The sequence below is a fragment of the Notamacropus eugenii genome, chromosome 1, assembly GCF_028372415.1.
Source record: "Notamacropus eugenii isolate mMacEug1 chromosome 1, mMacEug1.pri_v2, whole genome shotgun sequence".
Taxonomy (NCBI): domain Eukaryota; kingdom Metazoa; phylum Chordata; class Mammalia; order Diprotodontia; family Macropodidae; genus Notamacropus; species Notamacropus eugenii.
The window spans coordinates 516866618-516893747 of record NC_092872.1 but is presented as its reverse complement, the minus strand read 5'-3'; the positions used below and the strand labels follow the sequence as shown (position 1 = coordinate 516893747).

The following is a 27130-nucleotide window of genomic DNA, read 5'->3' as shown; positions in this document are numbered from 1 at the left end:
AGGAGTCAGAGAGGACCCTAATAAGCAAATATGTGACAAAGAAGGCTATGACATTGCCAGGCACAGAAGGCTTTCTTTGATGCTTGGAAGGTTGAAATAACATTTCTACTCTAATGCTAGGCTTAGGCCTTCACAAATTTTCTTGATCCTGCCCACAAAGTACATCAATCTAGAAAGTTCATCAATTAGCAGACCACTGCTCACCTCCAATCTTCTCCCTAAAAGGGGGGGAAGGCAGGGGCAGGGAAATCAAACCAATCACATTTTAAGTTTAAATGAGGACTTCATTGAAGACATTTTCAGAAATACAGTAACAGTTGGGTTGGGTAAATCCTACCAAGAAGAAGGTAAGGGGTATGAACTACAGGACATGAAAATATGGACTGTCAGCCTCTGCTTCTGGATATCATGGACTATAAGAATGAAGTTCACCACCTCTTCTGTTCTGTACTTAAGTCTGTTTTTCCGACAGCTAAACCTTTCAAACTGTGCTGATAATAAAATTTGTTTCCAAGGGTTGATCTGTCTTCTCTTTTCATCTAGCTGGCTCGGGCTGCATACAAAAGAAAGAAGAGGAGGTATCAGTGTCCCTATACTAAGGATGAGCAAAGTACCAAGAGAAAGAATTCTAAGCTTTAAAAAAGTAGCTGAAGTCACATTTTATTTGGAAACGCTAGAATCCAACAGTTTTTGTGGTGTTACCGTTAGCTCTCTCTTAAAAGCAACTCACATTGATGGCCCCAAATAAGGATTATTTTTGCAGAGATTCAAACCATTCTTCCTGTGGGGACTTGTTTAGGAATCCCATCCCGCCTCCCTTCTCCAGTGGTTGTTTCTCTCAGTCTAAAGAGGTACTGCATGGCTGAGGGTGACCCAAAAGCCTTCTTCTTGGAGGAAGGCAATCAACGGAAAGCTAACAAACCAAAGAAATACTTGGAAGAGGACAAGGGGAACACCTCCCAAACATGGTAATGGTAGTCTAGTCTTCCCTAACAGTAACAGGGTCCAGGTCTGTACCTTCTCAGTAACTTCTTGAGTACCCATCACCTCACTCAACTATTCAAGTAAACTTTATTTGGTCACCCAAATTTTCAGTTCTTCAAAATCAAAACTGTTTCATTTCAAACAATTAAAATCCACCAAGATAACCACCTCGGGAGCTTAAATCAGCAAAGCTATCAATTCCTTTCAGCAAGAGATGGACAACCTCTTGGGGAAATTGATTAGCAACTTTAAACAGAAAGAAATGCAAGATATCACAAAAAAAAGTCCTAACAGTAACAGAGTTGCTGAGACAAGGGGAGAAAGGATCCTTTCCCACTATCCTAGTGTTTGTTTTGTTTGGCCATAAATTTTATCAGGGCAGAAAGTACAGTGGTTAGGGAGAACTTATTTGGAAAACCTACATTAACTGAACACATGACAAAAGAGGTTATGAACTAGCTAGGCACAGAAGGCTCTCTTTCTAGCATCCAGGACATTAAAGGCCACAGCTCAGAGCAATTCTGCTCCTAAATCAATAAGCTAAGAGGAATAAGACTGCAGCCTCTTAATATTAACGCACACTTTATTATATTAAAACCAGGCAATGGTCTGACAATAAAAAGGCTGCTTATGGAATACTGTTATGTTAAACTTTAATTACAGAGGATATGAAATCCTTACAACGAATATTTTCCCCAAAAGAGTTTTAATGGAAACAATTCTTTTTTTCTGACTTGACAGCTGCTGCTTTAAAATGTGGATTTACACAAATACGGAATTTAAAAAAAAACCTTGGACACAATTAATTGTTTTTATTGAAGCTTGTATCCACATTGCAGCAGCTAGTGGTCCAAGACAGTGAATCAGAAAAGGCAGTGATTTGCCAGGGAGTTCTGCCAGCCAGATTCTGGGATCTGCAATGCACCCAGGTTTTTCCCCTTTCAATCTTTGTTGAAGAGCTTGAAAGGAGGAAATGCCAAACCCTAAATCTGCACCAAATTCAAATGGAAGGTTTCGTTCCCACCAGTGAATTCAAACCTGTTATTAAGTAAGCTATGGCAAAGAGCAACCGAGTGAGCACAATGCTTGTCAAGTCACATGTCTTCGACTTTCAAGGCCAAGTCCAATTTTTTCAGCTGGAGTGTGTGCTTAGGGAATCTTCTTTTTAACTATGACAACCTTTGCTAAGCTGGCAGATCTGAGTGATCCTGGGAAATGACTGCTTTTGTCACTGTATCGAGAGCTGAGCTAAAAACCCTGCCCACGGCTAGCATCCTTGCGTGGCAGGACTGGTGCAGGGGGTGATCCAGGTCTGCAAACAGGTTAGAGATTTATTTCCCAGGCTGGTGATGATTAAATGTAGTTCCAAAAATGAGAAGCAAAAGAAGTCAGGGATTTCTTCCAACCCTACCTGGGTTGGCTACTGGCCAGAAGCAAGGAAATATCACTGAAATAGGGAGACTGATTTTAGGAAGAAGGGAAGAGCAGCACCCCGGGATGAAGGTGGGGGAAAAGAAGACACTGAAAGAACCCTGAATCCCTCACCAAAGACCCATGTAAGAGAGAATGGATGAGGGGGTGGGAGAGGGATACAATCTAGGCATTGGCCAAAGGTTGTGGGGAAATAAAATGGCTTGCTGGGGCACCATTTTAAATGGAAAGAATTTAATAATTAAAGACACCAGCATTGTCAGCCTTTATTAGAGCCAGCACAAAGGGAGGGGTGACAGGTTAGCACACACCCTCAATAGTAGTCCATTAAGCTTCCTGTGTCATACTGGAAGTTAAAACCTTTGTGTCTACTTTAATAAATGGCTCAGTGCTGGAATGCTATTGCAAAGGGGTAGCAATAGGGGTAGGGTGGTGGAATCCTTGGCCATATAAGCAGCAAGGTGATTGTGTGATATATTTTTTCACAGTTGAGTTAGATGTGCCACACTGGTTATGACAGTAATAAATTTAAATAGACTTTCTTGATACCAGAAGTTCAACTAAGTGGACAGTGGTTACACATGACAAGATTATTTGTTATAGCACAACTTATATTTCAAATGAAAAAATTAGTATCATTTACAGTATCTTAAGATAAATCGCTTTTGAATGGGAACTTCCTTTCCAGTACTTTGAGGTCTATAAGATGCATCTAGAAAATTTACTACTGTGGAAAATGAAGACAGCTTAAAACTGAATAAAGGGGGAATATTTTTTTTTTTTTGATTAATTGCTGTAACATTGTCCTTCAGGCGGCTGAGGAAGCTTCATATTTTCTTTAGACATCAATAGACGTCGAAGCTCTTGCAGAATCACTTTGATGCTATATGAATTCTGCCATTTTGCTAGCACGGATATGACTCTTGGGTCCACCTAAAAAAAGAATTCAACAAAAATCCATCAATTTATAGAGCTCTGGAACCTCTCATGTATGTCAGTGTATGTTAGGATTCAGATGCTATAAGCAGTAATTTTAAGAAAAATACTTTTTACCTTTTTCTTCCAAATTTATCTTCTGATAATATAATCGCTAACCTTAACCTTCATGTGATATATGACAGGCAAAACAACTAAGCAGATTTTAGGGTATTACGTCCTTTTGTATGGTGCCCTGACCCAGTTACATTTTGAATATTGTGCTCAATGTGGGAATCTAGATTTTAGGAAGATCACTGACAAACTGGAATCTGTCCAGAAGAGGTCAGCCAGAACAGAAAATTAGAAACTAAATCATAGGATATTTGGTTGAAGGAACTGTGGATGTTTAGCCTGGAGCAGAGAATTTGGGGGAGGATACATAAAGAGACTGGTGGGACTTAAGACATGGTACCTGTTTACAAATATATGAAGGGTTGTCAGGTGGAGGATAAAGGATTAGATTTAGCTGACCTCAGAGGACAGAACCAAGACCAATTAGGTTAGAGGCTTGCAAGGAAGTATATTTTGGAAAGATGTAAGGAAACATTTTCTAACAATCAGAGCTGTCCTAAAGTGGAGTGGGCTACTTCAGGAGGGATGGAGGGAGGCCACTTTCACTGTTGGTCTTTTCAAGAAGAAGCTGAATGACTATTTGTCAGGGATGGTGTAAAGGAAGGAGTTCCTACAGAAACAGGCTGAATAGATGGACCTCTGAAGCCTCTTCTAACTCAGACATTCTACTCCAAAGAAAGGCAGTAGCCCTCTTCCTACCCCTTCTTTCAAGTCTTCACCTTTCTGCTCTTAAAACTAATGTTACTGAGGGGAAGGAAAAATAGTAAGGGAACCTTGAGTTGCCTCCTGCCCTTGCTTCTGTAAGAGATATGGTTCTTACTCTAGGAAGGTTACATAATTGTTCGAAAACAATCATAATAGGCGATTGCTTAATATTTCTTCATATTTAAGGAAAAAATCCAAGGCAGGAAAAGGGAAGTTCTCCTAGCCAAACATCTGACCAAATCTGAGGTTCTATCTTGTTCCTAATACTCCAGATCACTGGGTTAATGGTCCTTTTCTCTACCAATGGTACTGGTCCTTCTTGCCTGAGGTACTCTTTAATAATGACTTTAAAAAAGTCTGCCCCATCCAGAAGGTTTCTTTATTACCTATTGTATTCAATGTGCTGTTGGGAAACATATAAAGATAGATTTTCAAAAACAGTCTCTACCTAAAGAATCAAACAGGGGGAAGAGAGACTTATCAATGGTAGTGCCTGGGGATACAGAGATATAATCATAAACCTTAACTTTTAAATATTACTGCCTCAATTCAGAGACAGTAGTTTACATTAAGCATCATTCACAACAAATCTATGGGAGTCAGCACAAGTAGCATTAGCCCAATGTTACAGACCACAGATTTAGGAACGGAAGAAATCTTAGAGGTTACCTAGTCCAATCTCCTTATTTTACACACAGAAATAGTGCACAAGATATACAAACTGAGGCTTAGAGAAGGGAAGCAACTTGTCCAAAGTCACAACAATTAACATTTATCAAATATTTACTACAAGTAAAGAATCATGGATCCAAAGGCAAGCACAAAAACTTTTAAGTGTGATATGGGGTTTGAATCCAGGTCTTCTGACTCCAAGTCCACTATTTTTTCCACTACACTGTGCCCTTGATAAGTAATGGCCAAAGGGATACTGCACAGAAAGAATACAGGCGACACTAAGGAATTGCTACAAATTCTACTATCACTGCTCTTCTCCAAATGCATGTACCCTGGAAATACAGGATAGAGAGCAGGGAGAAAAAATGGCCAGTCTATTATTTATCTTCCTCATATCTTCTTCAGTGCTAATCAATGTTTGAAGGACTAGGGATTATGGACTTAGGCCTACAGATATCTACTAACTTGTATAATCAACACAGATTTTCCTTATATATTATCTTTACAATTAAAAAAACTCAAAGTTTTTTTTAAAGTCCTAATGATTAAAATTACCCTTTCAAGTTAATGTTACATGATTCTTATTCTAGAAGAATACAAGTGAAGATAAGAGGGAAAAATACAACTTACCACTCCATTAGAACTATTTACTCCATTCATATTAATTTTTGTTACAAATCTTACAAATGGGGGGGCTTCTGGATATTTAGGTCCACACTCTATTTTAAGGCTGTATATTCGGTTCTCATAAATTGTCTAGAAAAAGAAGAGGGGCATATAGACAGTCAACAATCAACTTTGGATCATGACAGTAAACATATTAGAACATAAAACATTCAGTGAACATAGCACTTGAAATAATGCTTTTGTTTGTGGAATCAAGTATACTGGTTTCAAATTAAGTTATGTATCACTATTTTCCCACCAGAAAACTAATTCCCCTATTTGACATGGCAGCACCAACTAGTCCTGGACCTGGTTTCTTTGAATCCTAGAACTTTTACTAAACAAATTTCAGAAAAAGCAACAGCAGTCCAATCATTTATGTACCAACCAGATAAGGTGTTGTCTTCTACTACTCCTACTCTGAAGAACTGAAATACTATCACACTGTGTGACCTTGGACAGGTCATTTCCCTTCTTTGTCTTTCAGCTTGGTCATATATAAAACAAGGAGAAAGTTGGTTTAGATGCATTCATTCATGCTCTCTAAGGTCTGGGGTTCTATTCCAGAGCTAACCATCCACATTCTTCACTTAGAGGAGGCAAAGACAATATAGATGAATGAGTAGTGGTTTTGGAGTTGGAAAACCTATGTTCAAATTCAGGCTCTGTTATTTCTTATCTGTGTGACTGTGGGGAAAGCACTGAACCTCTCTCAGCCTCAGTTTCCTCATCTTTAAAATGAAAAGCCTGGACTTAAAAGGCTTCCAAGTTTGCTTCCAGCTCTACGTCCTAATGTTCAGTATATGTATAAGTAACCTTAAGCTCATTTGGTGGTTTCCTTTGCAACAGTGACATCTAGTGGCCAGACAGATTAATCAAATACATGCGACACTGAAAGAGACAAAATTTTCAGCCCAAACCAAATATACTTTTGCTTAGATAAAAACAAAACATCTTAGAACAAGCCTTTGAAATACAGCACAAGATACATGGAACAGACTCTTAAAGACTCTAATCACTGTCTACCAATGAAAATGAGTGATTATTTTAAAATTCAGTAGGTACTCCTTAAGTATGTAGAGACACCTAAGATATATCATGTAGTTATTTTTTTAAACAAGATTTTCAGAGAATTATAATAAAGTGTTTTTTGCAAAGAAAAGTCCAAAGAGAGAAATATCACCCAAGAAAACAAAACAAAGAAAAAAAGGGTCTCAGGTCTGTGTAATATAAATATCCTGTACTGTCTGGTCAAGAAGTTAGGAGATCTGCGTCTAGTCCCAGCTTGTCCTTAACCTTGAGAGACTTTGGCCAAGTCCCCTTCACATTTCTAAGCCTTCAGTTTTGTCCTCTTTAAATAAGAACCAGCACAGTATATGAATATCATGGAATACTCTTGGGCTACAAGAAATGAGAGAGGCATGGTTTCAGAGAAACCTGGGTTGATTTGTATGCACTAATGTAGAATATTATAAAGAAAAAAACTCTGAAAAACCAATGACCAACCATGATTCCAGAGAACCAATAACGAAGCATGAGACCTCATACCCTCAGATTCGAGATAAAAAGACATACAGTTTTGGGCCCAGCTAACGTGAGAATTTGTTTTGTTTGCCTACATTTATTTGTTTACAAGGCTATTTCTTTCTTTCTTTTTTTTTTTTTAACCAATGCAGAGCTGGAGATAAGGTGGGACTGAGAGGGTAGGACTAGGAATAAAGTACTACCTCCCCCTCAAAAGGGTCAAACAAGTATTTTTTTTAAATACACACAAAAAGAATTACAGAAAAGTAGATGAGCTTTGAAAGCTAAATGCTGAATTTATTAAATGTTCTAACAGAAAAGCAAGCTGTACATAAAAGAGATCTGTAGCATCATGTACATTCCTTTTTTCTGTTTTTTTATTTTTATGGAAACGTCCTTTTTATTTCATACTTAAGTTCAGAATAAAATAAATTAATTCTTAAAATAAGTCAGACCATATGATCTGAAGTCCTTCACACATCTAAAAAAGTGACTTCAATTTTCTTTGATACACTATATAACCTGTCATGTTCCACATTTCATAAAAATTGCTAAAATATCAAGCCAGAAATCCAACTAAAAAAAAGAGCAAGAAAATCTAGCTTGAGTTTTGATGTATTTAGTTGTACCTGGGAAAATCACTAAATCTCAATAATCTTAATGGAAATGAGGTGCCGTCTGGGTTTCCTCTATGGAATTCAACCAGTTTCACGATTTAGAAACGGCTGTGTTATAACACTGCTCAGTATCAGAAGCAATGTTTGTATACCCAGCACCAAGTGCAGACACCATGTTTTTGCTGGATAAGAACATGGTTGGATTCTCCACAAACGCAACTTAGTTGTAATCTTTCTCAGTTCTATGCATTTTGCTTAATGCTGAATAAAACACCTGGAATCTAAGCAAAAAGTCAGGAATGGGGGAGGTAGAAAGAAGAGAATCACTGATTCCAAAAACAGAATACTAAGAAAAAAAATAACAGCCAAAGTTAAAAGTGTTTTTTTTATGGAGACATTGAAAAATCAAGGGGTCAGACATATGAAAATATCTATTATATATACAAAATGAAAGCCAAAAATGAGGCCAATACTAGAGAAAGTTTTGGGTTTTTATTTTTCTTTCTCATGAGCACTATAGGAATTTAACGAAAATTCTGAAATAAATACAAGTTCACCTCTAATGAACCAATGGAACATTGTGCTTCAAAGCAATGGACATAGCTCTTTAAGGTGCATTTAAAAGTTGGTGATGAAACAATTCATTGATATTAAAGGTAGCAAAAGTGTAGTCACTAGTTTGGAAACCAGCAGAGGTGTACTCTGAAAGCTAACAAATCTTAGGGAGCAGTAGGACTATCTTGTCTCTCTCTGGTCTATGTCTACGACTTAACCGTGATGTTAATACTACATGCAGGCAACGTCTATGCCCATAAGTCAAGCATTAGTTTTTCAAAAGTTTTCTTAAATCACAAAAGCACTTGTAATCAGGTATTTCCTGCAAGACCTTGTATCTCCAACAGTTAAGATAAATGATTCAGTTAAGTGTCACATGTGATACAATGGTCACCAAAAAAATCTAAATTACAAATAACTTAAGAGGCAAGGGACAGGCAGCTAGGTGGTGCAGTGGATAGCTCACTAGCCCTGGAATCAGGACAGGAATCAAATCCAGTCTCAGACACTTCATAGCTGTGTGACCCTGAGCAAGTCACTTAAATCCAATAGCCTCAAAAAAAAAAAAAAAAAGATTAAAAGACTAATGGTGGGTACATATTAAGCAGACTGTAGCATAATAACCAGAAAAGGATGATGCAGCAAGAAATGAGAGACAAGAGAGACAGACCACAGTAATATTTCTGAGATAAGAGGCAGAGATGGTACACACACTGATGAGAGGAAACATCTACCAAAGTTAAAACTGATTCAAAACTCAAAGGGTACAACTTTACTCCCAAGCATTAAATATAAAAATTACTATTAATCAACATGTATGCAATTGTTGTTGCTGTTAATCTAACACTGAAGTCATTAATACTTGTATAAGTGGAACAGTAATTCTTACTCCATAAACCTTATATTCATAGCATTTAGTTTATGAAGGGTTTCCACCTACATCATCTCATTTGCCCCTCACCAAACCTACAGAAATAGGAATGACAGAGATTATCTCCATTTTATATGTTTGGAAAAATAAGGATCAGGGAAGCAAAATGCCTTGCCTCAAGTTACACAGCCGTTCAGTGGCAGACTAAAAATTAGAGCCCACATATTCCCATCATGCCAACATGCACAACATTTTAAGTAATAACAGTGCCAGCAATAGATTATATGTTCCCTGAAGCTAAGGTCCAAGTTTCTTATTTCTTTATCACCTACAGTTCCTTGTAGGTACTTAATAGCACCTAAATGACTTCGTGTCTGAGACAAAATGGAATTAAGATTTTAATGAATTCATTTGTTGACTTCTACACTATGGATAGACAGCATTCTTTCTTCTGGTGATTTTCTGACAGAGATAAATGAAAATGTAAATATAAATATTAACAAAGCTAGCTTTTTATTATAAACTTTAGCCACTCAGAAATGGTAAGACTTTCTCATACTCCCAGAAATACTAAAGTGACAGAAGAACTCAAAACGGACATCAAGGGCTAAAAAAAATATATCCTGCAGATGCTCCAAAAATTTTTATGACAGCCATCCATTAATAAGCTTTTCTACCTAAGAGATATCTGAAATGGAATCACCTCAAACTTCACTGTTTATACTGTCAGACAAATCAAACCAGGCAATTAAATAAGAGAGCTAATGGCAAATACTTTTCCTTATCATTTAACAATTAACAACAATTGAAGAGTATTGTATATATAAACTCAAAATGGTAAGAAAAATAATCTAGCTTAAAAAATAAACTATTGGTAAATTTTTCTATAACAAGGTTAAGATATTCATAATGAGGCAAAATAAATTTTAAGTTACTGCTTAAAGCTTACTCTTGGAGGCCCAATAATCATTCCTGTCCATCTTGTAAGTGTCATATCTTCATCATCTTCAAGACCCCAGCTAACTGTCCCATCTCCTACTCCTTTTTGACCTTCTTCAAGTTCTTCCAACAGTCGGAAATTTCGAGGGACTTTCACTCCTACAATGAATGAAAAGAAATTTAGTACACTGATAACGCCAACAGCACTTCTGAGGTTGAATGTTTCTTTCTCTTGAGTCCTATGAGAGAAGAAATGAAGTACCTTTGTGAACTTTAAGTATCTGGGGATGTTATGAGTATTGTCTCAATGCGCTAAGATTATTTGCCTCTTTTTAAATTGGGAAGTTACTTTTGAGCAAAGTATTTTTTTCTTTTTCATAAAAAAATCCTTTCTAAACACAATATATCTAAATTGTGAGGAAGGTGGAAGGGACAAGTTACTAGGGATATTAAACTAATGTAAGAGAAACACTATGGAGGAAACACTATCAAAACTGTAGTTCAGTCTGTTTGCGTGTGAAACAAGGTGACATTAAAAGCATCAGAGAAAGCTGATCTTGAAGGCCAAAAGTTTCCTATTTCTTGGACTAGATGGCTTCCCTAACTTTGACATTCTACATTCTAAGGTCCTTCTCAGCTCAGATTCCATGAAAGACTTACAAAAATGTGAGTTCATAGAAACACTTAAGTTTTTGAACAATTAGACCTAGGATTGGTTAGAGAAATTAAAATTACATTTATTTTCTCTGGTGAAAAAAAAAGATGTAAGAAATGAAACCATACTCTGGTGCTCTAATAAAACTATCCTGTTTAGGACAGAGGTGAGTATGAGTTTAGTTTCAAGTCTAATGTTTGTTGGCCTTGGCCACAACATAAAATTACAATGCAAAGCACAAGGTGGGGAACCTGCTGCCTCTTAATAAAAGGACTTAATTCTGTAAAACTTGGGACATGGTCAAAGGGATGTACCTAAGGACCTAGAAGGCCACATGTGTCCATGAGGCAGCAGGTTCCCCACTCCCGCACAAGGATGTTCTCAGCAATAATCTATGTGGGGATTAGAGCAGCCATGGAAGAGGCGCTTCATTCAGTTGGCTCTTGGGAGTGATTCCAATGGGTAGAGATGGAAAGAGGGTTCATGCTGAAGGCATGGAGTTAGGAGAAGGGAGCATGAAAACAGGAAACAAGTAGTCCTCCAATTTGCCTAGAACAGTTATGTGAGAAAGGCAGCATGAGATAAGGCTAGAAAGAAGATTGAAGTTGGTTTATAGATAAAGGGTCCTTAACCTAGCATGGGTGAACTTGTTCCAAAAAAAATTTTGGTAATTATTTCATTAACTGGCTTCCTTTGTAATCCTATATATTTTATTTTATGCCTTTAAAAACATTATTCTGAGAAGGGGTCTACAGCCTTCATCAGATTGTCAAAGGGGTCTATGAGACTAAAAAGTTTAAGAACCCTGTCTGAAATGGAAAGCCACTGAAAGGATTTGAACGGAGGAGTGACTGATGAGCATGGTGCATTAGTAAGCTCAGCTGGGCATATTTTGAGAAGGACAGGTCCAGAGAGGGGAGAAACTAGAAATAAGAAGAACTGTCAGGAGTTATTGCAGCAATCGAAGAGCTAATGGGATTAATAACTAAAGTGCTGAGTAGAAAGGAGAGAGATAAATGTTGAATCTGAGAGATTGGGAGAAAGCTACTATCAAAAAACCAGAAAAATGAAGAGAAGAGGCAAAGGTTGGAAAGGAAAGATGATGATGAGTTTGGTTTTGGAAAAGTTTGAGGTGTTAGTGGGATATCCAAGTGTCTATGTTGGACAGGCTGTTGAAAATTTTATTCAATTCAACAAGCTTTCAGGGGCACACTGTACTATGTGAGGTCCTATGGATACACAAATGAAATAGTCTTTAAGGACTAGTAGGGATAAAGACAAATAATGAATACAAGTTCTAAGTACCCAGAAAATATCCAAAATAAAAGTATAAGACTAAAGAAGGGAAAGATTCACACTGTTGAGATTTGGGGCAAATTTTCTGGGTCTCAATTTCCTCACTGATAAAATGAAGAGTTTGATTAGATTTTATCTAAACTCCCTACCACTTTTAAATCTTACCAATTACAGCTGAAATAAAGGAAGACTTCATGGACAAGGTGGTATGTGAGCTGATCTCTGAAGGCTGGGAGGGGATTTCTCTAGGTCAAAGATGGAGGTAACCATTTTAGTTTTTATGACTGACATACACAAAGGAAAGTGCAAGACCAGGCTGAAGAATAATCAATATTTTGCCATAGTTAAAACACAGTACAGGAAGCAAAGACACATACAATATGGTTGGATAGATGATTGAAAGCTATTATGCAGGGCCTTGAATGCCAGGATAAGGAATTTATTTGAAAGGCAATGGAGATCCACTGAAGGTTTCTTAACAGAGGAATGATGTAGTCAGAAAAGAAAAGTGCCCATGTCAAAGACTTGAGTAGACAGTCACTCAGAGGTCTCTTCCGAATCTCCTCAAATTCTGTGACCAGTCTAGAGAAGAGATAATAATTAGGGTAACAGCAACTGGATATATGAGACACGAACCACCTATTTAGGAGGGAATTCAGAGCCCCAGCTGTTTTTCTTTTTAGACACTTAGCAGTGGCTGTTAACGTACCTAAAATTACCTGGACTTTGTCATTCACTATACTACTGCCATTACCACTGCATTACTACTGCATTTGCCCTTTACCTGAAACTTTCTTTTATGTGTTACCTCCCCCAATCAGAAAGTGAGCTTTTCTATTTGTGTCCCTAGCATTTGGCACAGTCGCTACTTAATGAAGACATTTCCACTCTCCTATCTACCCCACTTCCCCCATTAAATTATGTTTACTTCCTTAGAATTATTGGTGGAGAGAAGAGGAAGGGGAGTGTCTGGTAGAAAGGGCTACACTTTCAAGGGCAGTTTAGAGTTCTGTACATTTACAGCATGGTTTAGTTATTTAAAAAAAAAAAAAGCACCAGACTAAGAGGCGACCGAAGACCTTACTTCTGTCAGAGACTAGATATGTCACTTTACTTTTCTGGGACTCATTTATTTCCATTGTAAAAATGAAAGCAAGAAAACTCGTTTCTAGCTCCAAGATATCTTGAAGAGTGAGATTAAATGCCTAGAGTTGAATATGGACTGATTTTCTTCCTAACACATGCACACGCTTGCACGCATAAACATAAACACACACACACACACACACACACACACACACACACACTCTCTCTCTCTCTCTCTCTCTCTCTCTCTCTCTCTCTCTTTCTCTCTCCTGTATTTACCTCTTTAGAATTTCCTTGTCTTTGGGAGAAGTAGTAAATAGGAAGGACATTTATTGGGGTCAAACTTTTGTTTGTTAGCACCATGCTACATTACCTATAGGTCATTAAGTTAAGCACTCCTAAAAGCAGTGTAGCCAGAGATTAAAAAAGTAGATATAGTTGATATTGACTAAAATGTGGTATTAAAAGAATAGTATGGTATAACAGAATGAACACTAGAACGCAAAGCCAAAGGATCTCAGTGTAAATCATGGTTCTGTCGCTGGTTGCATAGATCTGAGCAAATCACAGAATTTCAGAGTCTCAGATTCCTCATCTATGACATGAGTATATTTTGTACTACTGTACCTACTTCAGGATCATGAAGAAAATGCTTTACAAATCTTAAAAAACAATGGAATTGAGAGTATGGTAAATCAAATATTTTTACTCTTCAAAAGCAGATAATATGATTTTAGTTCATAACTACATCAAAGAATACTCAGTGTTAAAGCATAATTTAAATTTGATTCAAGTTGTAAAACAGCATGCATTTGAAATAATTCAGCAAGTAGAAAAGCTTGGTTTATTGCTTGATTGGTATGCCAGAAAAATTCCAAGTAAGTGTTCAATGATATAAAAACTTCAAAACATCAACAGTATTACTCCTACAGTGGGCAAGCATTTACTCATTCTTTCACAGCAAACTAGTTAGAGGCTTAGTTAGCCAGGGTAATACTGAATATGGGTTGTGTTTTCACAAGTTTCTAAAGCATAAATAACCATTACCTAACTAAAAAGTAGGATTATTAGTGTATAAGGTATGGAAAGAATAGCTTAAGGGTCTGATTCAAATATTTAAAGAATCTAAATTAATCTGCCACTCACTTCTTTTGTTTGGAATTAAGGAGAGAAACATGGAATGGAGGCATGCTATAATACACAATGATCATGGCTTGAAGGCGTATGTAATAACCAGAAGATAATACAATCATACAAGATATTCCTTTATTTTTCTCCCAAATACATTCAATGAAAAGCACCCTGTTCTAGAGAAAAGCATGCAACATCTGAAATCAGATAACTTGGGATCAAGTTAGGTTCTCTCATTTTTATTAGCTTTGTGACTGCGGATAGTGTGATGCTAAAGAAAGAGTCGTGGACATGGAGTCAAAAGTATCTGAATTTTAATCTCAGTTTTGCTATTTATTTACTATGTGAGGTAAATGACAACCTTTTTGGATGTCAATTAATAAAATGAAGGGTTAGATCAGATGAACCATGAGGTCTTTTCTAGTTCTAATTCTGTATTCTGATAGTCCTAAAATCATATGGGAAGCTCATTATTGGGAAATATCATTTTGCAAGATCCTATGAACCTAGGTATCCACGTCATCATCACTACTGCCTTGATTGAAGTGTGGAGCCATGAACTGAGAGCCCTCATCTCAGAACAACTTCTCTTCTGGCTGCACTACTCTGGGCCTTCTCTACCATACCCCTTCATTGTGGGTATCTGTGGATACCCACTTTTTGCCCCAGCTTTTCAGCTTCCTTTTGGTGTGTGGTCTTCTTCTATTAGACTGTAAGCTCCTTGAGGTTGGGGCTTTTTTTTTTTGTGTGTGTATTTGTATCCCCAGCTCTTAGCACAGCATCTGACACATAGCTTCTTAATAAATGTTTACTGACTACTGACTAAGATACTTGGGCTCCCTGAGCCTCAGCTTTCTGATACGTAAACTGAAGATAAAGTCTGCTCCACACTTCCTTCACTTGATAGGGTTATTGTAAGCAAAGTGTTTAATAAACTACAATGCACTATATAGATCTGAGTTACATGGTGCAACAGAAAGAATTCTGGGTCTAGAGACAGGAAGATTCAAGTTCAAATCCTATACTGGAAACTTACAAACTATGTGTGACCCTGGGCAAGTCACCCTCTGTCTGTCTCAGCTTCCTCATTTGTAAAATGGAGATTATAATGGCATGTATTTCCCAGGTTGCTGAGAGGGTAAAAATGAGATAACATTTTGTAAAGCATTTTGCACTATACAAATGCTATTATGTGAATTCCAAGGAACTAATATGCATTTCTTCCCTGTTATGAAAGCAAGCATGATTCCACAGACACTCTGGAACAGAACCAGAAGACTTGAAGTCCCAAGGCTGTCTGCCACCTGCTATGTGACCCTGGACAAGTTACTTTACCTATCAGAGCCTCAATTTCCTTATTTGTAAAATTAATGGAAGAGATCGTCTCTAAGGTCTCTAATTTTCTATGATGCTATGAGAATGTGTGCTAAACAAACTGCCAATAAGTGTGGCAGGCAGGTCCCTCAATGATGGCTACAATAAGGACCATGTGTGAATGGTTCTCTAAGTGTATTATTAATTTATTTCTCTAAGTCATGAAGAGCTTTTATGTTAATTTAAAAACTGATTAAAAGTGTGTCTGAGTTACAACAATACCTGACAGAAACCTGCAGATTTCAAGTAAAGGTTAATTTGTTATCCATGAATGTTAAGTGCTCATTAAGAGTTTTTCCTACAGCTAAAACAGTTTAACGTGGATAATTGTCCCCTGGTTACCTAGTAGACTTAACAGTAATGTGTCTAAGAACAAATTCCTTAGTATTAGAACCAATTAGGCAAGGGTTTAACATTTAGAATATATTTCACCCAAGAACAAAGATTTCTAAGCATCTCTCTCTATCCTGAGATTGTGCTAGAACACTGTCTATACTGTTCTTTTATTCCATCTTTCCCCTATCTTGTGTTATATTTAGATTAGTGCCTGGCATATAGTATTTGGTAAATGCTTGTTGATTGATTGATACTCAGAAAACACACATATTTTTCTTTGCACAGTAGAAAGTAAGCCCTTTGAGGGAAAGGACTGTCACTTTTCTTCTCTTGATATCCCCAGCACCTAGCACAATGCCTTGAACACGGTAGTTAGTTTTGTGGGAAAGACATAAACGTAGAAACCTTCAGATAAGTTAAAAAATGTTTCAAATGTTCACCAATTTTCCCTACAAACACTCAAATTTATCAGTAACTTCCCCCATGTCTTCTTTCAACTCAAAAAATTTTTACTTAGCAACTACTACATTTCCCAACCTATTCCAGGTGCTGTAGAAGCTACAAAGTAAGTATAAAATATTGGCAATTTGGGCACATATTAAAAATCAAAAGAAGGCCACATACGATTATGGAATGGAAGTGGGGAACAGTGAATAAAATGATGAATTTGGAGTCAGCTGGTTTGAATCCCACTTTATTCACTCAATAGTTGAGAGGCTCTGGGCAAGTCTACTTAGCATCTTAAGAATACTCCTCAGTTTTCTCATTTGTAAAATTGTGGATAAAACCTATAGTACTTACCTCACAGGGTTAATAGTTGCTACAAAATGTTAGATAAGTTGGCATAAACAAAGGCTATACAGAATAGTCAATATGGAGTGGAACAGTCTAGGAAACTTCAAATAGGAGATTGTACTTTAAATCATTAAGGATAGGTCAAAATGGGATGATGACATTCTAAGCAAGCAGTAACAGAAGCATGTAGACCAGGACTCCTAAGACCTGGATGCCACAAATCTAGGTCATGATGCCTAGTATTTTCAGCTCAGTCTTACCAAGGAATGTACTTTACTCTTCCTACTCAAGGTTGTTCAGTTTACTCAACAAATCGAAAAGTAGTCCTGGGCTTCTTACCCATCAGGCACCTACTTTACCTTTGGCTCTTCCCTGAGGTCATTTTAGGAGACTGGAGAGGAAAGAAGGTAGAACTTGTAGATTGGGAGGGAAAATGGACCAGTAGCCACTAGACCTTCTATATCTTGTTCAGATATGTTCAGCTTCCCTTTTGAGATTTTTCCAGAGATTCCTCAAGACTTTTCCATAGGCTCCTTTTAGATCTCAGTCTAAAGTTAGAACCAATACTCTATTATATGCGTTTTTAAACTTTTTTGTATCTGGCAGTCTGGTGAAACAAAGTCTATCCTCCATTCATAATTGAAGGCAATGCTAACTTTCCATTAGAAGTTAGGGATAATAGAAATTTAATCTCTTCTCCCCCAGCCAAATTATCAGTCTTTTGGTTAAGAACATCTACTCTGTGGCAACATATTGCCTATTCTTCCTGCTTTTGTTTTCCTTTCCTTCAAAGTTAAAAAAAAAAAAAAAGCATATAATTCCAAAACTTCTAGATACAAAGTAAAATGATCTAAAGGTACCAAAGAGTATTAAAGAGCAACAATGAGACTAGCCTAGTTTTAGAGAAGGATTATTATTTTAAAGCACTAAAAGATAAGGCTGAAGAGTTAAAATGCAGTTAATTTATAATATAACAGTAAAAACCAATGAGGGGTTTGGATTTTATCCCTGAAGACAATGGTGAAGCACAGCAGAGAATAGCATCCATCTTCCCAAAACACTGCTTTTATAATCTCAGGATAGACTGATAGGAGAGAAACCAGTTTGGTTATCAGCAGGATATAAAACAGAAACATAGGCTTAGAGCAAATACACTCTAAATTCACCTCTCCAAAATGACTTAACACACACATTCAACAGGTAAGAATGGGGGAAGGGAGGGTAACATTGTTCTTAAAAATCTCAACTGTCTTAATTTCTTCATAGGCCTTGAGACTGAGCTGCAAAGAATTACAAGAAATTTGTGAGCACTGTATTCATTTGCAAATTTGGTTTCTTTTTTAAAAAGACAGAAGCATTTGCTTTAAGTTGTAGCATCAAGCAAAGTACCTTTCATACCGTATACTGACACTCAAATTAAGTCTGACAAACAGAAGTTACCAAAGATTTTGCAGATCAGCTTTAGTATAAAAAAAGTTTTGCTGACCCACACCTATGGAAATACTGTTTTTTCAATGATGTACATACAAAGTATTTCTGTGCCTCAGACTTGGCATCCTAGAACTAAAGAGCTAGAAGAGCCACTAAGGGGCCCCTCAGTCCATTTCCCAACCCCTAAAATACCCCACACAAGTCTTAATGTCTTATAAAGAAGATTACATAACTTCTTCCAGGAGCCATCATCTCAGGTTTGAACAATCCTTTACTGTCAGAAATTCAATCAATCAACAAGCGGAGATTAAGTGCCTAAATGCCAAGTGCAATACACAAGATTTGAGAGCTGGAAAAGGGCCTTAGAAGTCATCTAATTCTGACTCATCATGTAGATAAGAAATGGAAATGGGGGTCTACAGGGTAAAGTGACTTTTCCAAGGTTATACATGTTTCAGTAAGGATTTAAGTCTGGATCTTCTTACTCAAAATCCATTGTTCTTCTTGTGTGTTGCTGAGTTGTTTTTCAGTCACGTTTAATTCTTTGTGACCCCATTTGGGGTTTTCTGGCAGAGATACCAGAGTGGTTTGCCATTTCCTTCTTCAGCTCATTTTAAAGATGAGGAAACTGAGGCAAACAAGGTTAAGTGACACTTGCCCAGGGTCATACAACTTTAAGTAAATATCGGAGCCAGGAAGATGAGTATTCTGGATTCCAGGCCCAACATTCTATTCACAGCACCCTCTAAATTTAACACTTACAAAATTTAAATCAAAGCAACACAGAGCTTGAAAATATACTGCTATTAAAAAGGTATCTATTCTCAGACAAGAATTACAAAGATTGTAATGGTGTTCTATGCATTCAATAATTCAAGAAAAGAAAAGAATTCAAGAGAGAAATAGAAAATTTTCATTAAGAACAGCATAACGGGCATTGCTCCTCTGTCCCAGACTATACCTAAATATTTTTGACATTATCCATCCCCAAACAACTGAAACATTTAAATCTAGTAAAGAAAGTTTCTAATATAATTCAATTTGGTTGAACAAGAGTTGTTTTAAAAATAAATAACCAAAGTCAGATGCTTTCCTTCTTCCAAAAAATAAAAAGTGAAAGAGACTTTTCTAGAAAATAAAACTATTTACATTAAAATGTTATTTACAACATTTACTACAGGAACTAAAATCTTGGATTTTTTAAGAAGCCAGAAAAATACTGTTTCTTGCTAACAAAGAAAAAAGGGCACAAATAAAGACTTGCTCTGCTACCTTATTACGATGAGATTCACTGGGTTCTCTAAGGTTATGGGGAACATAAGCTCTAGCAGACACCAAGGCATAGTGGCAAAACAGAAATGCAGTGATAGCCAGGCAGTGTAGAAGATAATGCTAGACCTGGAGTCAGAGAGATGTGAGTTCAAATTCTGCCTTGGACACTTAATAGCCGCATGATCCTGGGCAAGTAACAATTTCTGTTTGCCTCAGTTTCTTTCCTCAGCTATAAAATGAGGATAATAACAGCACCCACCTTGCACAGCAACTGTTTAGATCAAAAGAGACAGAGCTATAAGAGATAGAGCTTCACTTCCTTTTTCTTGAATATAAAAGCCATAAAAAAAAACGTTTTACCAAGATATCTTATTTCCCAATTTTTTTTATTTGGTTCACTGAAAAATCACTATCTATAAATCTGAGTTCTGCAAAAACACTACTATTTAACCCCTTTAAAAAATCACCTCAAACCAAAATTGACTATAGCTAATCTAGTAAATCCACAAGACCTACAGGATTTGTAGAGATAAAGAGCTTAACTAAAATCCATTTTGGTTTCAAAGACTGAATGTAAACTCACTGAAGTATGCTTTTACCATTAAACTGTTAAGTTTATGAGGCCTGGGTGGTTAAGTGAGATTGGGACTTTTATTCCTTCTAAATTGGGCACCACAGACTCAGAAAAACATCAGTTATAGCCACACACCAAAACTCCCATGTAAAGCAGTTTTAAAGACTGTGTTAACACGCATATTCATCTATACAACATACACATATACAGATGTAAAATTTTTAAAAAATCTTTTTTTCATGTGTAGAACTAAAATGATACGTTCTGCAGAGCAATGACATTCTTATGCTAAACCAAGGAATAAATTTCAGGAATTTCCGTGAATTTTAAAAAATTTTTTGATAAATATATGTCAGTATAATCGCTTTCCTTCGTAATCTTATGTGTTTTAATTTTTGCATTTAAAAACACTGTGAGAAAGGGTCCACAGGCTTCACTAGACTGCCAAAAGTGTCCAGGACACAAAAGAGTTTAAGAAGCTCTGGGCTAGACTGTTAATAGTAACAACAGACATTTTTCTGTCCTGGAAAATGCTTGCTCTTGCTCCTTCTTCTTGCTCCTTCCTGTATATTAGCTCTTGGATGTGTCAATTTTTTCAAAAGTCATTCACTTTAAAATATGTATATATACATACCTAGATGTAAATTTACCAGTTAGCAAACAGAAAATATTACAGCCACAAAGAAGGAATATGAGAATTTGATGTGGTTTTTTTTTTAAGTATGTCTCCCCTTCTAGCTGGTTCAGTAAGGTAGCAATGCATAAAACAGCATTGCTGCACCACAAATATCAGTGCCTTTAAAAAGAGAACCATTAAGGGATGACTGCACAACAGTAGATGTCACAGCATGCCAAAAGTGGGGGGAAAAACCCTTCAGGCGGCTTTGGCCATCACTTATTTAAAATGATTCCCCCTAAGAAACACAGATTTCTAGGAAAAACTATTTTAAATTGCTTGTGGTTTGATTTCCCATTAAAAGAAGTCTAATGTAAATGTCAACTGATCTGGGAATTCTGAATTACTACATCTCAGTGTCATATTATACACAGAATCTGCATGGCAAGGGCCCAGTGTAGTCCTTGATCCTCGGGGGAAAAAATATTATGTAATACAGATTAACTGATATTCAATGGGAATGGTAATACTTAGTCAGAGGTTCTTAATCTTTTTTTGTGTTATCAACTCATTAGAATATTTTAAAATGGATAAAACATACAGGGTCATCAATTCTATCAAAATAATGGGGAGGGGGTGAAACCAAGTTCAAGAATCTGAGGTTAAGAATCCCTCTTCGGTGAAACTATGGAAGTCGTGATTCATAAAGGGTGCTTATCCTCTTAGCATCATTCAAGTGTCATCGTTTCTTAGAACAACTTTCTCATATATGAGAGAGCAATATATCAGGCAGATTTTTTGCAGGGCACATTAAAATTCAGCAAAATTAAGCATCTGAAATTCTGTGCTATTATGGACAAAGCAAATTAAAAACCAAAACCAAAACCAAGGGTTTATCTGAGGAAGGGGTTACCCAAGATAAATGAGAGAGTAGAGGGCAATTTGATTCTCTTATAATATATCAAGAATACCTAGAGTCAGAGAATGTTAGACCTAGAAGGAAACTTACAAATTACGTAGCTTAATCTGCACATTTTATAGATGAGGAAATTTGCACCCTGAGGGGTTAAGGTCTGCTCAAGGTCAGAGAGACTGCAAACAGTGACATCTGGATTCAAAAACAGGTCTTTTCCTTCCAAATCTAGTGCCATTATGTCATCAGTCAGAAGTGGATAGAGGGCTCTACTTTTATATTCGTTAGAGGCAGCTAGGGGGCGCAATGGGAAGAGCACTGGACCTGGAGTCAGGAAGACCTAAATTAAAATAAAGCCTCAGACTTGTATTAGATGTGTGATCCCAGGCAAGCCATTTGACCTCTATCTCCCTCAGTTTCCTGATCTGTAAAATGGGATTAGTAACAGCACCTCTCTCCTAGGATTGTAATGAGAATCAAATGAGCATTTGTAAAATGCTTTGCAAATGTGCAAGTGCTAGATAAATGTTAGTGATGATGCTAGGTCAAACCCATGGAAGCTCCTCAAACAGGGCTCCATGAGCAAAATACTTTATAAATTTTAAAGTTCTATAGAAATTTGAATTATTAATGCAGGTGAAGAAATTAAGGCACAAAGGTGCTCACTAAATACTAAGTTACAAAAAGATTCTATTATGTTCCAAAAGCTGGTCATTTTCACTTTATTTCTTTTCAAATATTACAGATTCACAAAAATGTCGATTAATTTTATTACAGGGACTCTGGCTCTTTGTATATGAGTCCTAAATATAACCCTTCTGATCTCCTGAGTTTGTTATTACGTCCCCATTAGTGAGTAACCTCCAGTCTCCAAAGAAGATGGTATACCACCCACATTTAACCTAAGGGCCACTAAGTCTAAAATCAGTGGCATGCCCTGACGACTATAATCTGTGTCATTTCCCTTCAAAGGCAGCACAAAATCTAGTAGAAAAGATACTGGAAGAAACGTCAGAAGATCCATGGACAAGTCCCTTCACTTGCATGAGTGTCAGTTTTCTCATCTGTAAATAAGAAAGACAGATGACACCTTTCTCCCAACCTATCTCAAGGGGTGATAGTAAAGAAAAAATTGAAAATGACCATGAATGTGCTTTAAAAACTCCTTTCCTCTTAGGGAAGAAGATCAAGAGTTGGATAAAATCTGATTAAGCATTATTCTTCAGTTTTAGGTATTAAAAAATTATTATTTGACTAGTAGTTCATGGTTCAATTAATCAATCATTTTAAGGCAACTTAAGCCCTCAGAGATCCTGGCAAGCTAGATCTTATACTAATGGACTGCAAATTAACAGATGTCAACAGGTATAGTCACTGTGACCTACCACACTTTGTGTAATTAAAATTTCCAAGTAGCCCTTTTCTACTCCAGACCCAGAGTGGATACCACTTAGCTCCAACAACATGCAAGCTGTTTCACAATCTCTCTGGAGGGCTGGGGAGGACAGTTTGGACTGAATGTCTCTAAATATTCTTCCAGCCTTAAATCTCATTGGAAGCAATTATATTTGCACTATCTAACTCACAGAACTGTCCAATTCTAAAACGCTTCTTAAGTACCTATGTATAAGGCAACAGGCCTGTTATGAAGCAAACAGTTTGTACAGCTAAAAAGCTTTATAACCACACAATATCAGAACTGGAAGGAACCCTAGACATTATCTAGCATAATTCCTTCATGTTACACACGAGGTAATGGAGAAGTTAAGAAGTTAATTCCCTGTGGTCATACAGCTATCAAACTAGAGTTAGGATCTAAATCTAGCTAGGTTTTCTGATATGAAATCCAATGCCCATTCCAATATACCACTATGATTTGTACTGAACTATTTACTAACACATCACTACACATCACAGCCCAGAAGGAGCCAAGTTGCTGATAACTTCCTGAAGGGATCTAACATTCACTTCAGAAGTCTAGTCCCTACTCTCTTGAAATTATGCAGTTAAGAATTGAAGGAGATTAGGAAGGTGGTAGCTATAGCCAGAGCCAGGGACCACAAAAAGAAACATTCAGTCACTAAAGGAGTTAATATAAGTTCTACTTTTTCCAGGGATTGGTGGGGAGGGCAGGTTTCTAAGTATGGACTTCACATTAACGATGCTTACATGTACAGCTAAACAACCCCATGGGGTGCAAACCACACAATGCCTGAACTGCTATCCATTGTTAAAACAAAATATTTATGCTAGTATGAATACAATGAATCAAAATCAGTTTTTAACAGCTTTCAAGTTACAGAAAGGCAAAGATGCCCTGAGAAGGGTTTGCTCACTATTCTCTAAGACATCTACATCATCAGCCACAAAGGGTTTCATCTTAATGTATCATCATTTGTTAAAGGACCTTCGATTAACAGCACCTCAAAAAGTTAAAATAAGGTGGCTGTTAAAAACAAGTCCATGAAGACAAAATTGTAAGAAATTATCAACAGGGCAAAGCTGTAACACCATGACACCAATAGCTACTGGGTTCACAATAACACACTACAACTCAGGGCAACCTGACAGAGATGTTATTCAAGTTTGAAGTTTCCCACAGCAGTTTGGCCTGACTCAGCCTTTCTCTTCTAGGAGTGCCTGTTGCAGGAGCTTTGTACATTAATACATCATTATTAAAGTTGCAACCAGCACAAGATCTTCTCCAGTCTATTTCTAAGATGACCCTTTCCGACTTTCAGAAGTCAAATTCTATTGCACTGAATATCAAATCAATCAACTGCAGCTCTGGCTGTCTGATGTGGACAGTCATTAGAGGAGGAGGAGGAGTAAGATTCAGATGCCAAGTTTACTGAGGATGACTCCCAGGCAAGACTCATGACAATTCTAAGGTTCATTTTTCTCATTTCTAAGATGAGGATGATATCTGCTCTAACTACCTTATCTGGAAGTTGTGAAAATCAAATGTTTAATCAAACGATTAAAGCAAAGTACTTTACACATCTCAGCTGTTATCACTTACCCTCCAGGGCTTTGAGAGGAAAGTGCTTTGTAAACTATAAAATGGAAATAGGATCCATGATCAATTCCTCGCTGTTTATGGGGATGGATGATCACAGAAACATGCTTTAGGGGCACAAATCATGCTTGGAAAGGAAATGACAGTAACAATTATACAGAAACCAGAACACTAACCTCTCTTGCTTCCTCACTTCCACCTTTCATCTCACCTCCTGGAATCCCTATTTTTCTTCAAGGTTCAAGTCAGGTGTTACCTGTAGAGGTCTTTCCTGATTACCTCTGGAATCAATATCTTTTCCTCCTCAAATGACTTTGTTTTTACATATATGTATCCTTTGCCCCCCACCCCAAAGTTAAGTCTCTCGAGGAGCTTTCAATTTTGGTACCATCAGATACAAAGGCACTGGTCAGTGCTTAAGTCTTCTGAATTAGATTCTTTCCTTCCTCAGCAATTTCCAGCCACCCTGTCTCTTCCAAATCTGATCCTAACATCCCAGAAGGCCCCTAGTGTAAGGGTTGACCTGCTCCCACCCCATTTCTCAGAAACCAAATTCTCCCCTAGACTACTTTTTTATCACTCTTTCCACCCCAACAAATCCTTCCATGGTTCTTCCCCCTGTCAACACACCCCCTCCAAGATTCCTCTGTGCCCCAACACACAAACCCCATGCACCGTTCCTCCTCCCCCAACACCAGAGACCTCCGCATGCCTCCCCAACACACACGCACCCCGCTCTGCAAAGTTCCCCTCTAAACACAGACCCCCCCTTCACGGTCCCTCCCCCCAGATCTCTGCAAGTGTCCCCCCCAACAGATTTCTACAGGGTTGCCCCCCAGACACAAAGACCATTAAAAGTCGCCTCCCCAACCCGAAAGAACCCTGCACGGTACCCCCCCAACACAGACCTGTGCACCGTGCCTTCCCTCAAACCCATAGCCTCCAATACCGTACCCCCAACACACCGACCCCTGCAAGGTCTCCGACCCCCTCCCTTCCTCTCCCCCCAACACACCGACCCCAGCCCCTGGCAGCCCCTCCCCCCGGGGCGCTCTTCCATCCTCCCACCCCACCCCCTCTCCGGTGCCCGCGGCCTCTCCGCGCCCCAGCCCCTCGCTTCCGGCCCCCGCCTCCGGTGCGGCTGCCACAGCTGGGGCCGACACACCCACCGCGCCCGGGGCCCGGGGCAGCCGCCGGCACAGCCCGCCCGGAGCGCGAGCAGCCCCCCGGATCCCCCCGGGCTGAGAGGCCCCGCGAACCAAAGCCGAGGCCCCGGCGCCCGGGCGCCGCCTCAGCCTGCGGCCCCGCTGCCGCTCGGCCCCCGGAGCCCAGCCCCGGCCTCCCCCGAGCCGCGGCTCGCGGAGCCCGCCGGGTTCCCCGCGGCACAGAGCCCGTGCGGGCCCAGCGCCGCATCCCCCGCTGCTGGCCCGGGCCCCGGCGCCCCCGCTCACCCGAGCCCGTGGTCGCCGCCATCTTGCGTCGCTGCCGCTCGGAGTCCGCCCCTTCTTCTCCGTCCGCCCCTCCCTCTTCCCTCGCCCCCCTCCCCGAGAGGGGTTCCCTTCTCCGCCCCGCGGCCTCGCCGCGCCATGACGTCACTTCTGACGCCAGCGCGGCGGACCGACGCAGGCCTCCGCCAGGCCGCGGAGAGACCAAAAAAGAGAGAAGCGCCCGGGAGGGCGCGGCAACCTCAGAATTCAAAGTGGAGCGGAAATGCATGCCCGAGCGCCGGTTCTGGGAAGTGAGTTCTTGAGGTGTCGGTAGTAACGACCGAGGACAAACAGGCTTGGTCGGGTGCAGCTGTGCTGGGAGCAGGAGGCTCTGCCAAAGCGGCCACGTGGGTGCTCGGCTGACACCCGGGGAGGGCTCCTCCAGGAGCGTCCTGCATTCAGGATGTCTTGGGGTCCTCCCTGTGATCCCCCTTCGCCAAGTGAGGCTAATGGACTTGTTGAGCACGTCAGCCGCAGGTGGAGCGTCGACTAGCACCCGGGCTTCCCCGATCCACGTCCTGGGCGCTCCGAGGGACCCAGAAATGGACGAGAAGTTGGAGCACGTGGGAACCTCCGGGAGGCCTCGGCCGCGCTCTTCGCCTTACAGGCGAGGGGACCGAGGCCGGGCGGCCAGCCCGAGAGGCGGGGGCTGCATGGTGCGTGGTAGGACCCAGAGCTGCGGACCTCCCGCCCCGCACACACGGCTGGCCTTCCCCCGCTGCCCCTCCAGGAGCCTGAGTGGGTGGGGCTGGGCTAGTTCTCCAAGCTTCTTTCCAAATCCGCGTTCTCCGATTCCAGCTGAAATCATCCGATTTTTTTTTTTAAAACGAAAAAAGGAAGCACAGAATTTTTACCCAATAAATACAGTGTTTGAGAAAGGTACTTTAGTTCTACATTATGGACAATTTAATCAGAAGGAAGAGAGGAAAGGAAAAGGAGAGCGGAGAGAAGTCGAGGCAGGGCCTAGAAGAGTAAAACTGGCTTCTGTTGTCACAAATACATTTAAGGATAAAATTTAAGTTTTAAAAAAGGACTGCAAGGAGCCAGCCTGTGGGGAGAGAGATGTGAATGGATCATTTAGCTCTACTTTAGATTTTTCTGGAAAAACTTCATGGAGTGGGTATCACC

At 39.1% G+C, this 27130-nt stretch overlaps 1 protein-coding gene across 2 annotated transcripts; it reads right to left on the bottom strand.

The window, feature by feature from the left end:
* Nucleotides 1-1549: 1549 nt before the first annotated feature.
* Nucleotides 1550-26708, bottom strand: UBE2V1 (ubiquitin conjugating enzyme E2 V1). Of its 2 annotated transcripts, XM_072633575.1 has the most exons (4): nt 25967-26708; nt 10028-10176; nt 5476-5601; nt 1550-3348 (listed from the first exon to the last, which is right to left on the bottom strand). In XM_072633575.1, exons 1-4 carry the CDS (start codon nt 26229-26231, stop codon nt 3202-3204), a joined length of 687 nt encoding a protein of 228 aa, XP_072489676.1. In that variant the 5' UTR covers nt 26232-26708; the 3' UTR covers nt 1550-3201. The 2 variants fall into 2 exon arrangements, with proteins under 2 accessions (XP_072489676.1, XP_072489677.1); XM_072633576.1 differs by lacking the exon at nt 5476-5601 and having other exon boundaries at nt 25967-26134.
* Nucleotides 26709-27130: the final 422 nt, after the last annotated feature.